Here is a 16,784-nt window from a genome sequence, read left to right as displayed (position 1 = left end):
GTAGGGTTATATTTGCAGATGAACACAGAGCAAAGGCACTTGCCTTATGCTCTCATAGAGGATTACAAACTAGTAGATGTGGCTTTGACCGGACTTTTAAGACATTTATAAATTTATTAGTCTATTTTACCGGTGTCATCTTAGGTAGTTGAAATGTCTACGAGTCCTTCACATGAAATTTGGTAGTACTTCAAGAATTTTATGAGAGGGATTTCATCTTGTACTTAAATCCTAATTTTATTAATGATGTTGTCAACCTCATATAGCTGAGATATCAGGTACTGTCTGTGTTCGCAATATTCTGAAAGTTAGTGGTAATATGGATCTGATTCCATATACCTACCTGATGATGTAAATTGTGAACATATTTGTTATTCGTTTATCAATTGTACTGTCATCTAGATTCATGTGGAGTGTTCACTAAGAATCGACCTAATAGATTTTACATCTGAAGTCTGAGTCCACGAGTTTATTTATTTGCTCTGCCGCATGGAGAAAAAGAGGGAAATGTCAAAAAAAAATAAAAAATTGTCGGGTAAGAAACACTGATTCAATTTAACTTCGAATTCAAGTGGGACTATAAACTTTAGATGCCATTTTTTGACTTACTTTCAGTGTCTCTGGTGTCTAGTTTATGTGAAAGAATGCCAAGGACCATGAAGAGAACCTAAATGCATGCCTCTAACTAAGAAACATATCCATGTGAACATAGTATGGAGGAAACATTTTTAGTCCTGATTCTTAAAGGAAACAAAGGTGAAAAGTGAAGATTGAACGTTTGCTTAAGCACTTGACTGGCATTTCACATAACAATTTACCGAGTGATGGCTTGAGGTAGACGAGTGTAACACTTGCCATTGTCAATGCATGCAGCAAGTTGATTATACCGTTTCTTTCTGTCCTCGCCTCCAGGTTAGAAAATTGAATGCGCTATTCCATCATACCTATAAAATAAATAAAGCAAATAGAGAATAGTTGAGAATCTTGAGATACAGCACTACACCTAAAGAATAGTAATATTTGATAAAATCATGTATGCAAAATTATTTAAAGATGATATTGTGTTACCTACCAATAAAAAAATTAGTACAGGGAGTCGTAAGCCTCACCAAAGAAAAATCGAAAACAATAACTTAACAGCACTACATGCATGAAAAGTATAGTATGTGAATAAAGTATGATACTTCATATCTTATTGGTATAACTACTTGCAATAAATAATTATAAAGACATTCCTTTTATCAATTATTTAAGTTTTTGGTTGGTAAACTAGACATGAATTCACGACCTTGTGGTTGCAATAAAGTTTTTGAGCGATCTATTCTTTGAAAAAAATTAAATTGCTTGTAGACAAGTACATATGCAAACTTGTGATGCCATCTTTAATCAGTGTGATTTTCCCGACATGATTTGATAATTGAAGGAAATGGAATGCTATTAACAAGAACAAGGCATATATATATTTCAAAGAGTAAGGATGTCATTCCAAAATCTCAAATTTTATGGACAATCTAATTTGAGGAGTTGAGCATGAAATAAGGGGACAACCTGTTGTGAGTGTTGTCCACCCTATACAAAATCCTTTTGTATTTCTGTTAAAGTTAAGCAAAAAAATAATAAAAATTAAAGAGTCAACCTTATACGATCGGGCGGATGGACTTCGATTCCTGGTAACTAGTATTCGAAGATTTCAAGACCAACCTAGCTTTTAAACACTCTCTAAGCTAAGAACAATTATGATCTAACTTCTAGACTTCTCCGGCCTATGTAGTCTAATAATTAGAGGGGAAAAGTAATTTCCATTGGTTGATCTAGAGCTGAAATTTAACCTTTCATATCAAGTTATCAACCAACAAATACAGTATACCATGATCAGAATGGGTCACAACTTAAGTAACATTTGCAAATTTAGTTAAGGGTTAAGTAGTATTATCCCCACTAGATGAGCCAATTAGGATTTTCCGAAAATTTTCCTCCAAAAACACACGGTAAACTTGGTTTGACTTGTTAACTTTTAAAACAAATGGGTCAATTTGGTTAATGGAACATTTGTTTTTGAAAATAATGAAAATTTGTATAATTTTTAAAATTTAACAAATTTGTTTTTGAAAATAATGATAGTAATTAAACTTTAGTTATAAAATTTCAATTGACCAAATTATGTGTTCTCAGTTGCTTGACTTCAAAATTTAACCGTAAATCCAATATGTTTAGGAGGAGACTCTAATTGGGGAAATCTTGGCTCATCTAACCCTTTAGTTAATTTACCCAAATATGTCAATTGACCAAATTATGTGACAGCACGTATCTCATGCAAATAATTTTTCCTTTTTTTTTTCCACGTTTTGAAGCTTGAAGGGACCATCAGATCTCATATAGTCATATGTTCACCTAACATAAATTCAAAGAAAAAAGTAATTTATGACAGCACGCACGTACTGTGTGTGTTCGCGGTGTGTCATCGTGTCCATAATGTTGTTGTATTGTTGCTTGTTGGTTCCAAACAATCATTCTTTTCACGTTCATGTTGAATAAGCCAGAGCCCAGATGTATTCAGATGAAACATTGACGGGCCAGTACGCCACTTTGTAACATTAACCCCGTTTCTTTTAGGTACTTCACTAATTTAAATTACACCACAATTTCTCTTCATTGTTGTGAAAAAAAGCTACTTACATTTGAGTTACCGTGGGTTGAAAAGTTAGAGGACAGGTTATCCTTGTGGATGAAAATCGTCTTAGGAGAAGAATAAAAAAGTCGTTGTGACGAGACCTAAAGCTTTTAGGGTTATTTTGTTTAGAGTTTAGAGTGTAACCTAATTAGCATTCTTTTGGATGAAGAAAAAAATCTAACGGAATAATAAATGGTACTAAGCCCAAGAAGCTTTAGGAGGACAAATATCTCCGTTAGGCACGCAAGCTCGAACCTATAGGGTCAATAGCAGGCCTTCTCTTTTTGTCCCACCAAGTTCATGCGTGTACTGCTTTTCCTTGTCTTCTGTCCCACTACCTCCACAGATTGTTTGTATCAGTCTAGTCAAAGCGTTAAAGCGCAACTAAGGCGCAATACCTTCTTGTGTCTTAGGTGCAAGATGTGAGGCGTGGCGCACGTCTGATTGAAGTGAGGTGCATAATAATAATAAAAAATATATATTATATAAAAAAATAAAATAAATATTAAATATAACATGAATTATTACTGATTTGTTTAGCTAAACTTTAAAATTAATTTTATGTGATTGTAAACATAAAACCATTGTAGTCATTTAAAAGAAAAATTTTAAACAATAAGTAAAGAGCAAAATAAAACTCGTATCTCTCAATACAATCTAGCTCGATCAACTTCAATAAACTAAAATAATGAACCAATCAAATTGATCCAAATGAGTTATTCATGAAATAGAACACCTGATTCAAATTTTAGAATCCTTTAAAACTTCATTTAATCCATCTTTGTGTCTTTTCTAAACCCATACAACTTAACAAAAACTAATCAAAATTAAATTTAAAGTGTACTCCACAATAAAACTTACTAAATTTGTATAATTTCTTGTACCATACAACAATTAGATCGAGTGTAAATGTGTCACATATAGCAAAAATTGTAAAAAAAACGAAAAAGCTGTAAAAATTGATAAGGCGCGCCTCGCTCCTCAACAAAAGGCGCAAAAAAACATAAAAAACCCGCGCCTTATGTTATCTCTTGTGCCTTGGTCAAGACGGGGCACTAAAGTGCGTCTCACGCCTTAGGCACGCGCCTTTTTGTGCCTTGACTACACTGGTTGTATGTTCTTCATAATCATCCTAAAAATATTGAAGTTGCCTATAAAAAAAGAAAGAATATTGAAGTTTCTCAATAAGATGAAAAGATCAATTTCGTCGGTCACATTGTTGATTGATCATAGTATCTATTATTCTTCCGTCACAAATTCACAATGTTGATTGATCATAGTGACTATTCTTCAGTCACAAATTCACAATGTTGATTGATCATAGTGTCTATTCTTAGCGTAGTTACGTACTTGTGTATATTAGCTTTTTGTACACAAAGGTTAAAAAATCACTATAACACAATAATTAACACCGACATTTATCAATACTTTCTCTTTATTTATTTATTATTTTATTCTTTTGCCAATTAAACCATCCATTTACATTGACTGATTGACATTCTCTGGTACATGAGCAATGCATATAATTTCTATTTAGTCGAATTTGAATGAGTATTTGAGTGTTTCTACTGGGCCAGAAAGAGTGTACGTAACGTAGGACCATTAGAGAAGGATGATAGTGCTTTATCACAAGGGTAGAGTGAGGAAATCAATGTGGGCCAAAAACCAGAATTGGGATTAGAATCAGTTCCTTTTCCTTTATTTAAGTTGAAACACAAACATCAGTTAAAGCTCAGACATTCAAGTCCATTTCACGGATTTAACGATGGGCCATAAGTACGCAACGCTCAAATTAAATCTAGAAAAGAACAACCTCACGTTTGAAACCATATAAGACTTGTGATGTTGATATTCAAACTTGGTCACTTTTTCTTCCCACCTTTTTTATTTTCAACATAAATCAAAATTTTGAACAAGTAGACAAAAAGGAAGAAACCTTATCTGCTTTTAACCTACCTAATCGAATCTTAATATAGTATAGAATTCTTGAGTGCATGATTGTGTACTAACTTTATGTGGTCAATATGAGTAATAAAATGTTAAATTACATCTCCAACAGCAACCATTGCCCCAAATTTGAATTTAACCACCTGAATTAGTTTAAATTTGTCAACCCCTTAACTTCCAAGCTGGCGGTAAAAAAACAGTCCCCCGCTCAAGAGTTTCGAAATTTATTACAAAGGTTTAATGTTTATTAGTTGAGTTGAAGAGTTGAAGTAAGTAACGCACACGGACACAAACAAAAACAGTTCACGTATAAAAAACCAAAGTCATCATTCATATGTATCAATAGTTCCAGAAGAGAGAGAAAAGAAAGCGAGAAAAGTGGGCGCTTCTTTTTGTTTACTAATTTTAAAAAACAAAACTTAAAACTTTAGATCTTCTCTTCTCAGATCGGAGAAGAAGAAACCCGTAAGCATTTTTTTCTCACACACACATGAAAATGTCGGTGCTTGTTTTTATATGTTTGCTGTTGTTGGATCTGTGCTGAAAAAATGTTATATTTCATTTATGTATGTAATGTTGTGAAGATCTGTTGCTTTTTATATTTGCATGTGTAAATTTCTTCTTTTGCTCTACTTTGTGTTGTTAATTTGGTAAAGGATGATGAACTTGGGTTTGGAGATATGTTGTTTTTGTATGTATAGACACATTTGAAATGAAGCCAAAATGAGTAATTGTAAGCTAACTAATGGGCATTTGAGAAATTTTATTCAGTTCATATGCAATTGAACTTTTATATCAAATACGATGGAAATGATTCTGATTTGAAGGTGTTTTATTTGATTTGTGGAATGTACATGTCCTTGGAATCAAAAGATTTTTTTTTTTTAATTTTTTGAAGAAAATTGTGTCTGTATTTTCAGTTATATGGGGAGGGAAGTCATTGACATTTCCATGGACAAGGAACCAGATCCTGCTGTAGTTTACTCCAATGGAGATGGGCCGCATAATCCTGGAAATGAGCACCTTGACCCTGAGGAGAACAATGGGTTAAAGGACTATGAAGTTAAGGAATGCACCATGGAGTGTCCTGTTGAGATCCTTGATCATCCTCAGGTTGAAAACTCTCAGGAGGAGCAAGATGTATTATGTGATAAAAGCACCAATTACGAATCTGCATTCCCTGAGGACCAAAGCCCGAAACCTGAAGTTAAAAAACAAGGAAATAATAAGAAGTTAGACAAATCTCCTACTTTGGGAAATGTGAGAACAAACTGCACTGTTCCACAGCCATTTTCCCTGGCTACTGAAAGACGTGCTTCAAATGGAACTTCGTCCTGTTGGGACTGAAACTGCTGCAGGTGGCGTGAACAAAACAACTAACCTGCAATCTCCTAATAGCAGAAAGAAGTCTCAGGTAAGAGTTCTTTTCCTCTCTTTTATTGGATGTATTGAAAATCACATGCTTCTTGAGGATTATGTTGGATTTCATTTCTTTTTCAGTAGTGTAAGCTTGCATCATTATTCTGTTCCTTTGTTTGGTGTGAGTTTGCATCTGCTAGTCATGCAATATGCATACAACTTACAATTTTTCACTATGTTGCTAACGAGAATCAATAACTGTATGTGGATGCATTTCGTGACTTTCATATTAGAATAGTTGATAATAGATTAAGGAGATTCAGAAAAGTTCTTTTAAACTTTCTCTTGTTTAAATACCCTTGCATACATCATACGTTTTAGCTTTTGAGATGTTCTTGGGTGGCAACTACATGTTTTTTTCTTTTGTATCTTTTGATGTTAAGAGTGTTCTTTTAGATTGATAAACAAGAAACTCTGACCACATAATGAAATTAGTAAAGGATAACATATGTAACATGTAACATGTTGAATGCAAAAGACTCGACTGCTTGGATAAGGAAAAAAGAGTGTTTGCTTTAATATCTGAGATAGTCTACCGGGCAACTTATGATATCCCCGTGAATTGCTTCTCTGACCATGCACGTAATAGTATTGCAAATGGAATGAATTCTGCATGGTTTCATATTATAATAATACCAAGTAGAAAGACCTACAAAGTTGACCATAGGAGAAATAGAAGTCAGAACCTGCGAAGGCCTTATAACCCAACTGGGCCCTGGTTGCAGTATCAAATCTGTCAGGAAATGTGGGAAGATGGGATACAAACTTAAACACTATCACTTTTGACATGGATTTTTTTTTCAGAGTTCTATTCTAATGGGGTAAATGTAATCCAATAACGAAATTCTAGTGCATAAACTAGCTATTGGATTAAAGGTAGTGCTACAGTCATCTTGGGCATCATGTCTCAAAACGAATTTTCTGTCGTAAGCATATTACTTTGTTTTACTTCTTCACTTGGCAAAACGATGCCCATAATTCTCAAAGTCACTAGACACCTCGACTTTAAGCAGTTTGTAGATAAAATTACTTTGGCTGCTTTGAGTATCTTTTTAGGTCTGTGTCTTCACCTGTCAGCTGCACAAGTACATTTTATGGTTCTGTTCATGAATTAGTGTGTACTTTGCATCTATATACTTATGACATGTTTCAAGTTTCATTTATTTTTCCATCCATTCCCTTAACATTATGTGTATTTGAGGTCTTGGGTTAGATTCTTTTCTCGACAAATTAATACGGATAGAAAGAAAATGTGTATACAGGATTGAACACCATGAAATGCTTGAGCTTATTACAATATTTAAAATCTCTCTTTGTTGTCTCCACTATGGATGCTTTATACGGTATATAACTCTGTTGCAGCCGAATTCCCCCTTGGAGTCTAGGAAACCTCTGCAGCCTGATAACAAGAAGCATCCTGATGAAGATGATACCCGCTCTATTGCTTCCTCGTATCCTCATTTTAGTTCACATTATGCTTAACTCAAGTTCTCATTTTCATTTACTTGTAAGCTGTAACCAATAGTTACTGCTTTTGGATTCTCCTTAGCCATGCTTAGAACTACATCTGTGAGGACATCAAAGTCCAGGACGACTATTGCCACTGCTCCGAAATTTAGATGCACAGAACGTGCTGATAAACGAAAGGAGGTATGCAATTGTTTTAGATATTACTTGAAAAATAACCCTAGCATGAGCTCATGGTTTTTTATATTTGGTGGTAGTTCTACTCCAAGTTGGAGGAGAAGCACCGAGCTTTGGAGGCAGAGAGGGACCAGTGCGAAGCTAGAACTAAGGTATGTTCATCCACTGGAGAGCTTCACTTTTTCTTCTTCTTTTTCTCTAAAAATTCTGGTTCTCTTGTTTGGGTCATGTTAATTTGAACTTTGTAAGATGACCTCTTCTACTGTTGTCTTATGAACCTTACATTCTTCAGGAAGAGCGAGAGGCAGCTCTCAAGCAACTTAGGAAGAGCTTGACATTTAGAGCAAACCCAATGCCAAGCTTCTACCAAGAAGGACCGCCACCTAAAGTCGAACTTAAGAAGGTAGACCTTTACAATTTTCAGCTTCAAAGCTTTCTTAGTCGGCAGAGATTGAAACAACATACTGTAGCTTAAGAAAATACTTTTTACTTGGTCTCTTCTCATTGATAGTCTAATTATGTAAAATTTTGCAATTAATACTACACTTTAGCAGTTTATTTTTTTCTAGTGAAGTGAGATGGTAGCCTTTCATTGTTTGGTTGACAGTTGCCAACAACTCGTGCAAAATCACCTAAGTTTGGGCGGAGGAAGAGTTGCAGTGACGCATTCAACTCCACACAAAGGAGACAACGGAAAAGGAGCCAGTGCTTTGGTGAGCCGTCACAGTCTTGGTAGTACCAGAAAAGTGAACGGTAATGCAGCTCCCAAGGATGGAAACGCTAATGCAGCTAAACAAATGGATGAAAATACCAAGCCCATTCCCTCTAAAATAACTGAGGAAAGCAATGTGGACATTGCTGTCCAGTCTTAAGCTTTTGGTGAGTACCTATTTTGAAAATGGAAACAGAAGTTAATTATTTTTCTTTCTTGGGTCGTGAGAAAAAGACTGTCGTCTCCATGACACACTTGCAAAGACTTGTCGTACTGGTTTGTATAATTTATGCTGTAAATTTTCTGTAACTTAAATCCTTTCATATATATAAAGAGTACTATTCACTTAATACAAGTATTGATATTTGATAGTTCTTCCATTCACTGAATGCAAGTGTCTGGCTTCTTTATAGAGGAGCAGTGTACATCCACGCATAATAGTAATTGGGGAAAAATGAGTCAAATGCCCTAAATCAAATTGTTAAACAAAAAGAAAAGGAAGAAAGTAGAAAAGGAGATACTTGCATCAAGAAACTGCAGTTTTATGAATTGGGTAAGTGAATTGAGTGAAGAATTTAAGATCCCTTCTTTTCTTTGGCTATCAATGTCATTGGACTGGACGTAAGATTAGCTGGTTTCAAAATGTGCAACTTTGCCAAATTCTCTGGGTAGATTTTGGTGGCACTGCACCCTGATAACAAAAAGCATCTTGAATCCTGATGATGTGCCGTCGTATCCTCTTTTGAGTTCACAATATGCGTACTCAATTTCTCATTTTATTTGCTTTTAAACAATGCGTATTGCATTTTCGGTTCTCACTGTGAGGACGTCAAAATCAGTGATAATATTAGTGCTGCTCCTCCGAGATTTGTATGCCCAGAGCGTGCTGATAAACGAAAGGAGTTATATATTAATTGGAATTAATGCTTGAATCATGTTTTTTAGGCGGTTGTTATACTCATGAATCATGATCACCAAGAAATGGGAAGGTCATACAGAAAACAGTAAGAAGTTGCACTAACAAGCATCTCTAGGTGGTGGTAGTATACTCTCATATTTGAAGAATGCGAATCAAGAAACTGGTCGCAAATTTCGACCAATTCTAAATGTTCGCAAATTTAGCCCGCAAAATTTATTGTAGACCTCACCCTGCGCGACATTAGTACTGGCGCGTGTCACATGCTATGCTTAATAAAATGTCGCGCGACAGTCGGGCTTTGGGCTTTTGTCATTTCACAACTTTTTTTTCAACTTAGTTTATGTAGTTCTAGTAAAAAAATGAATTCCGATGACGAATACGTCTATAATAACCAAACGCGATGGAGTGGTGACGGTGAGGAAAAAGAAAACAGTGGTAATCTAGATGATGTTTGGAACAATCCATTGGTGATCTAGATGATGAACAAAACATTGAGGCTGACGATCCATTGCTGCTTCAGTATCAACAAGTCGATTTTGAATTTCCTGCTGATGCTATTGATTTCAGCCATCTTAGGCCGGTGTCATTGAGGTTTCATGATAGACATGTCTCAAGAGTTGTTCTTGAACAACAGGTATGTATTTTAATTTCATATATTAGTCGTAGTAGTAGTTAATTTTAGTTGTTATAAATACGTACATTTTTATTTTTATTTTTTTAATTTTAGTTTCATTTTGCGTACATCAGAGATGTGTTATGTATCGGGTTCGATGCACTCCACGTGCGCTTAAGACGTGGTGGGATGATATTAAGAAAGTCGGTGCACTTGACCATGTTAGAGATGCAATTTTAGCGACTCCCTTTGGTCATCTAATTGACATACCTTATAGTAAGACTGACATTTAGGGACTTATTAATGGTTTAGTTGAGAGATGGTGGGATAGTACACATACTTTTCACTTCCCTCAGGGAGAGTTGGGCTTCACTCCACTAGATTTTACCATGATATTTGGTTTGAGTATAGAATTAGGTAATCCGTTGAGATGTAGAACTGAATTCCAGAGTTGTGCCCAAATGATGAGTTCTTCCCTTGTCTGACCGAGGAGTCATATGATAGTGCTGGTGTTAGGATTTATGGTATCAAGGCTGCATACATTTCACCGTTGCATACTGATTCAGGGTTGCAGTTTTTGATAAATTATTTGTCACTTGATTCTGATGATGGTCAAGCACATGTTGATGAGTATGTAAGAGCTTTTTGTATGTATTTGATAGGCGTCTTCTTTTTTCCTTCTGGCCATTCCACGATTAACTTGGGGTATCTAGCCAACTTTGAGCACTTGCATGAGTTAGGCGGTATTGATTTTGGTGGAGCTATATATTGTCATTTGTTGCGTTGTTTAGATAGGGCTTCTCGGCAGACTGGTGTTGTCAGTAGTCCCCAAATGGGAGGGTTTGTCATTCTCTTAGAGGTATGATTTTATGAGTATTTTCGTGCTGCAAATCCTATCCTCACAGAGTATACCGATGAGAGGCCTAGGCTCAGGGCTTGGCACGGACCTTGTCGAGCTCGTCTGACCAGTGAAATCAGTCATAACATAACTTCTGTCCGAACCCATATTGAGCTTAGCACACAGGCTTCTATTGTTTGGAGGCCTCGAGGACATCCGCGGCACATCGGGCGCCGAATGATCAGATATACGATTGATGATATTCACTTGTGGGAGTGATATGGAGTGGTATTTAGGGGATAAATGTTACGCATACCACACCATGCTTTGGTATCCCCCGATCCGCCTACCCATGTATCGAGGCTAAGGACATGACCTTAGAGCAAGTCATCGAGAGAACGTGCATTGGACTTTGCCTACGTGCTTCGACCTAGTTACATTGCGGACTTATGAGCAGTACTATCATTATTGGTTTAGGGTATCTATTGGTCATTTGCTCCCAGCCGTGGGTCGTATTGAGCAACATTCATAATGGTTAGCAATTTGGGTGTCGGGCGTGAATTCCAGATTAATACCGGCACAAAACCGACGCGTTCAAAGATGGACACGTACACACATTTGTTCCAAATACCCATCCCCTCGCCAGAGAGGGCCTTGGGTTTTCAGTTTGAGTGATCCGAGTGGCTAGGCGATTTACTGCCCCATTTCTTTTATTGATGACACTCAAGGCCATACGCTTAGAGCCCCGAATTTGGACATCTTCCTCCGTAATTATTTTTATTGGTTTTGGTTTTGGTTTTGTTTGTTTGTTTGTTTTTTTAATTATTATGAAAATGTCATAAATTATTAATGAATAATTATTTCGAGATGAGCTACACATGAGATATGAGACAAACATTCGTAAAATGATGGCTTGCGCCTGTTCGCCTACAGTGTTGAGAGAGAGAGAGACTTCTTTCCCAGGCTCATGTGGATTATGACGATTTGCAACGCCAAGTTGATGAGTTACAGGCTCAGATTGATCGCACAAGGGTGAGTTCATCATAGCATGGACAGCCTGAGAGTTCAGCACAAGGATAGTCGAAGAGGAGTTCACGGCAGATGAGGCATGAGGCATATGTAGGAAGTGAGGACTTGATGATTTATAATATTAAGTTTGTTGTATGACGATTATTATTATGTTGTGTGATTTAGAATTGTTCATTTGATCATTTTGATAAGTTCTAATTTACTTCATTTGATTTAGCAAATGAATTGCAATTTTTTTTAATAGAACGACAACTAATACATGATTGCAAATACATAAAATAAAAATAAATAAATAAAAGACAACTATTACATATCACCTTTATTACATACTACTAGAGTTACTCTAGTTATCAAGCCAGTCATCATTTTCTTCATCATTGGCTTCTTCGTCGTTGAAAGCTTCATTACTCTAGTATACGTGTGAACGTGTCCAACATTTTTCTTATTTGGAAAAAACATTTTTGATTTACGGAATTTATTTATATTAGATAACGGTTGATTTGAACGGCAAGTTAACATATTACCTAGATTGACAAATTTGAAAAGTATGTTGTTTTTTCAAGCTTTTCTTTGCTTAAAGTGAAGAAATTTTAAGCTGCAATTAGGGTTTTAGTCCACGGGTCCGTTGGTGAATCCAAATCCAACCCGTTTATAAATTCAGGGTTAGCGGGTCGAAAGGGCCTCTCTCTCTCTCTCTCTTATATGACATAAAGATTATCCTTTTTTTTTTTTTGAAAAAGGAATCTCTTTTGGTTATTTCCAATCAAATTTTATTTCTATAAGAAGTTGAATTTGTTCTAGTTATTACGTTGCTCAGTAATATAAGTTGAACTTTATTTACAGGTTCAAACGTCCCTCTTTCTCTCGGGTGGCTCAGAAGCTTTCTGGCAAGGTGTCAACTAGAAAAGTTTAGGTTCTGTTTTCCATATCTAATTTATTTAACTTGTGTCAAAGTTACTTATTTATATAGAAAGGTGGTAGGGGAGACAAGCAAACATGAAGCAAGTTTTTTCTTCGAAAAATAGGATTAGCCATATGCCCGACCCAATTAGGAGCCACATTGTTTCTTTCCTTCCAATGAAAGAAGCAATGAGAAGCAGCATTCTTTCAAGGCAATGGAGATATGTATGCTCTTCTCTTTCTAATCTAAAATTTGATCAAGTTGATTTCGAAAAAACAAAAAAGTGCAAAAGAGGAGATTTTAGAGATTTTGTTGATGAGACGCTTTTAAGTCACAATGGATCAGACATAAAAAGGTTCAGTCTAACTGTGAAGCTCGGTGATACATTTATATCTTCTCGTCATCTCAATTCATGGATCTCTTTTGCTGTAAACCACAATGTTCAAGACTTTAAGTTTTCGTTCGACACATGGAGATTTAAAAAGCTTCCTCAATGCCTTTTTACAAGCACTACCTTAACAAAATTGAGCTTGTATGAGGTCGAGTTAAATTTGCCCACAATTGTTAAATTTCCAGTGCTTAAATCTTTATTATTTGATGATGTTGCATTCCGTGGTGAAAACCTAGTCAACAAACTCCTCTCAAGCTCTTCTTGTCCCGTTCTTGAAAAACTGGTTATCTGGTATTGCTGCTGCACTGGTATCAATACTATTTCCATTTCTCTTCCTACTCTTAAATACTTAACGCTGTTTGATACGCATGAACTTACCATCAACCTCGTTTACACAGTTCTTCGGGAACTTATATACATCTGTTGTAGACCACCAAACATTACCTATGAGAATCTTTTATCTGTGGTCAGTGCTAAGCTTCACTTTTCAGTGAATATTGGTATGTGTGCTACTCCTGTGAATACTTTTTTTAGAAGTGCATCTAAGATTCTGGTGTGGCTGCGCAATGTGGAGAAACTCTTTTTAATGAGTGGCATTATTGAGGTATTTATAAGTCATTCTTTCATTCTTAGTCTATATCATATGTAGCAGTTTTTTTTTTTTTTTTTTTTTTTTTTTTTTTTTTTTGGGCTACAACTTACAAAACACTTATACTTTGGATGTCTGTTCAGTTTCTCTCCATGGATCAAGAATTTTTAGCAGGTGTACCATCCTCATGTTGCAGCCTGAAACATTTGCATGTTGATATGTTCGCTAGCGAAAAGCATGCCCAAGTGATGATATTGTTATCAAGGAGTTATCCAAACCTGCAAACTCTGAGCATACTTGTCGAGAATCTTTATGTATGACTAGAATTTTTGAAAGTTTTCTTTTGAACAAATTTGTCTTCTTTAATGTAAAATATTTGTTTTATTATGTACTAATGAATATTTGTTTTTGATTAGGACAAAGCAACAATCTCAAACATCGCTAATGTAGACGAATGTTGGAAACCCACACAGTTGCCACCTGAAGACATATTGAACAGCCTTAAAACAGTTGACATTGAAAATTTTAAAGGAAGTGATGGCGAACTATACCTTGTAAGGTTTCTGCTCGAGAATGCGAAGATTCTGGAGAAGATGAATATTTGCTGCTCAGATGGAAAGCTGGAAACAGTGCGGTGCCAAATGTGTATTACTGAGATACTGCCAAAATTTACCAAAGTTTCTCCCCATGTAACTATTTCAATTTCTGATATCCTGTAAATTATCTTCTTAGTTACACTGATAATTTGTTCATTGAGTAGAGGAACTTCCTGGTTAAGGACTCACCATCATACAGAGTGAAGGAGTTTGTCTGCCACATTTTTAACACCTTTTTCCGTATCCTGTCTGTGTTCGTCTGTGTTCTTCATTTGCAGGGCAAATAGAGTTTGGCAGTATGTGTTATATGTGAATGGGCAAAAGAAGAGTTCTAGTCACATTTACATTTCTGCAAACAAATGGTAAACAATTGCATCTGTTGAATAAGGAAGTCAAGGTGGTGCATTCTCAATAGTTTGGATCTTGCGCAAGTGAGGAGTAAAAGTGATTTTCTTCTCTCACATAGCTTCAGCCAACTTGGCTATGCTGGTAATAACAAAATCGTAAACGGAGCAGAAGATGACAGCATAAACTTATTAGCCTTCCACAAATTATTGCTTGTTAGTTTGGTTCTCCTCCTTTCCAAGTGCAAGGTATTGCATGCTCCATTTACTCTTAGCTCTATGCAAATGCTATTGTCATTGTAGAGAAGCTGGTGACATCCCCCCACCTGATTGGGCCAGATGGACTAGATGATCTAGTATGAAGAAGTTGACCCCTCTAGTTGAGAATTGAGATACTGATATTGTTGCAGAGCGGAGTGAAACATTGAATTATAATGGTTGGTTCCGTCTGCTCACAACAAAATGAGGCAACGGTCTGAAATTTTAAGCAGCAGCACGTTGGTTTTAGGACAAATGTGCTTCTTGTACAAATTTCATACTTCAGAGATCAGGAAGCAAAATGCAGTTGGTGTTATTCGGTTGCTGCAGTCCTTTGGACCACATTTTCTCTACTATTTGGTGTTCCTCTGACTTTGTCTTAAGAGCGAGAAATATAGTGCAGAGGATCAATAGAGACCTGGAAATTGTTATATTTTTTTTTTGATGGTGACTTGAAAGTTGTTATTAAGTACAAAGTAACATTGAAGAACTCATCCGTTCTTTCCAGACATTGATGAAATCAAAAGGAACCAGAAACAGTAAACTAAAGTATTGTATATTTGTATGTATGAAACAAGACAAAATACGTAAGAAGACCGACTTTTACCTTCTAAATCAATGGCATTAGTACAACAAGAACAAAGTTTCAGCACCTAGCCATGCTCTAAAAACTTGTCACCACAATGTCTTAGAGACGAATCTTTGATCCCACCACAAGTAAGAAATCCATCCACCAGAACAAAACACCGCCACAAGTATCTTTGATCCCCAGTAGAAGGAAGAAATGAGTCCGACTGAACACACCAATACAAGATTGTTTGATCCAAGCACGAGTAAGAAATCAGTTTATCTGAACAAAACACCAAAACAAGAATCTTTGAGATCAGTGTGCCAATAAATGGGAGTGCTTAAAATGCTAATTATATGCATGTTTAATGCCAGTTTAACACACATATTTATACTGATTGAACTTGTAAAGTTACTCTTGTTAGTGTCTAAACCCTAATTATATGCATGCTTAATGCCAGTTTAACACGCCAATTTATACTGATCAAACTTCTAAAGTTACTCTTGTTAATGCTCTATTACCAAGCCATTAAAGTCCATGTTCAACCTTTTCCTGTCCAGTTCAAGTTCAATTTGTTAATGCTCTATTATCACACCATTTAGTCTGCACATGCTAAAAAGTATAACTGAAACCACATGAAATCACTATGGATTTAAAGTCAATCCAGTTGCACCAAAATTATTTAAACTTCAAAGACGCCGGAATTGAAACTTTGCAGAGAACCAGTATTCATCTTATAAGAGCATAAAAGGATAATTTAATAGATGTCACACATCTGAACCAAAAGCGAAATAATGCAACAGAAAGGGAGAAAGCAAAAAGAAGACTCAGTCTCATAATGTGGCAGATCAGCTCATCCAAATTCATAAAATAAATCAATAAGAATAAGTTACCTCTCTGCTATAAAATGCTATAAAGAAAGTCCCCTCGTCATATTCCAGTTCTACTTGGTCGTCGGCTTGAGCACCCATCTTCTGGTAGTAACTTTTGAGACCATCTCCTTTGAAATATGAACAATTTGAAGATGCATATCTGAAAAACTGCATAGTAAACTGTTGATCCACATCATCTTTCTCACAAACAACTATCTTCTGCTCATACTTTACCAACTTCTTAACATTCTCCAGGTATTTAGCCTTAACAAGAAAGTAGCCAAGAGTTACTTCTTTGTCTACCAATGTTTTTTTGGCCAATAAAGCCCCATCTTCTTCTCCATGCATCTGTAGTTGAGCGCCATGCTCTTGTCCAGGTATCTGTAATTGAGTGGCAAGCTCTTGCAAAGTAGGTTGTGTGAAATCAACAAGCAAAGCAGATTCCGATTTAGGGTCCAGCTCCTTCAGCTGAT

The 16,784-nt window shown here is 36.0% G+C and overlaps 2 protein-coding genes and 1 pseudogene across 3 annotated transcripts in view; 2 read left to right on the top strand and 1 right to left on the bottom strand.

Moving 5' to 3' along the window:
- LOC147500038 (uncharacterized) overlaps positions 1–16,784 on the bottom strand; it is a 55,642-nt gene that overhangs the window by 37,676 nt on the left and 1,182 nt on the right. The window lies entirely within an intron of this gene.
- Positions 4,942–8,743, top strand: LOC147500040 (protein WVD2-like 3; annotated as a pseudogene). Its single transcript, XR_015196159.1, has 7 exons — positions 4,942–5,083; positions 5,539–6,032; positions 7,400–7,488; positions 7,597–7,687; positions 7,762–7,833; positions 7,974–8,084; positions 8,289–8,743. The product of XR_015196159.1 is annotated as a protein WVD2-like 3 (transcript).
- On the top strand, positions 12,219–14,493 carry LOC147500039 (F-box/LRR-repeat protein At2g42730-like). The gene is made up of 3 exons (XM_086561756.1): positions 12,219–13,688; positions 13,817–13,987; positions 14,090–14,493. Exons 1-3 carry the CDS (start codon positions 12,789–12,791, stop codon positions 14,390–14,392), a joined length of 1,374 nt encoding a protein of 457 aa, XP_086417882.1. The 5' UTR covers positions 12,219–12,788; the 3' UTR covers positions 14,393–14,493.

The sequence above is a fragment of the Coptis chinensis genome, chromosome 5, assembly GCF_015680905.1.
Source record: "Coptis chinensis isolate HL-2020 chromosome 5, ASM1568090v1, whole genome shotgun sequence".
Taxonomy (NCBI): domain Eukaryota; kingdom Viridiplantae; phylum Streptophyta; class Magnoliopsida; order Ranunculales; family Ranunculaceae; genus Coptis; species Coptis chinensis.
Note: the sequence above shows the minus strand (reverse complement) of the source record. Positions and strands in the feature narration are given on the sequence as shown.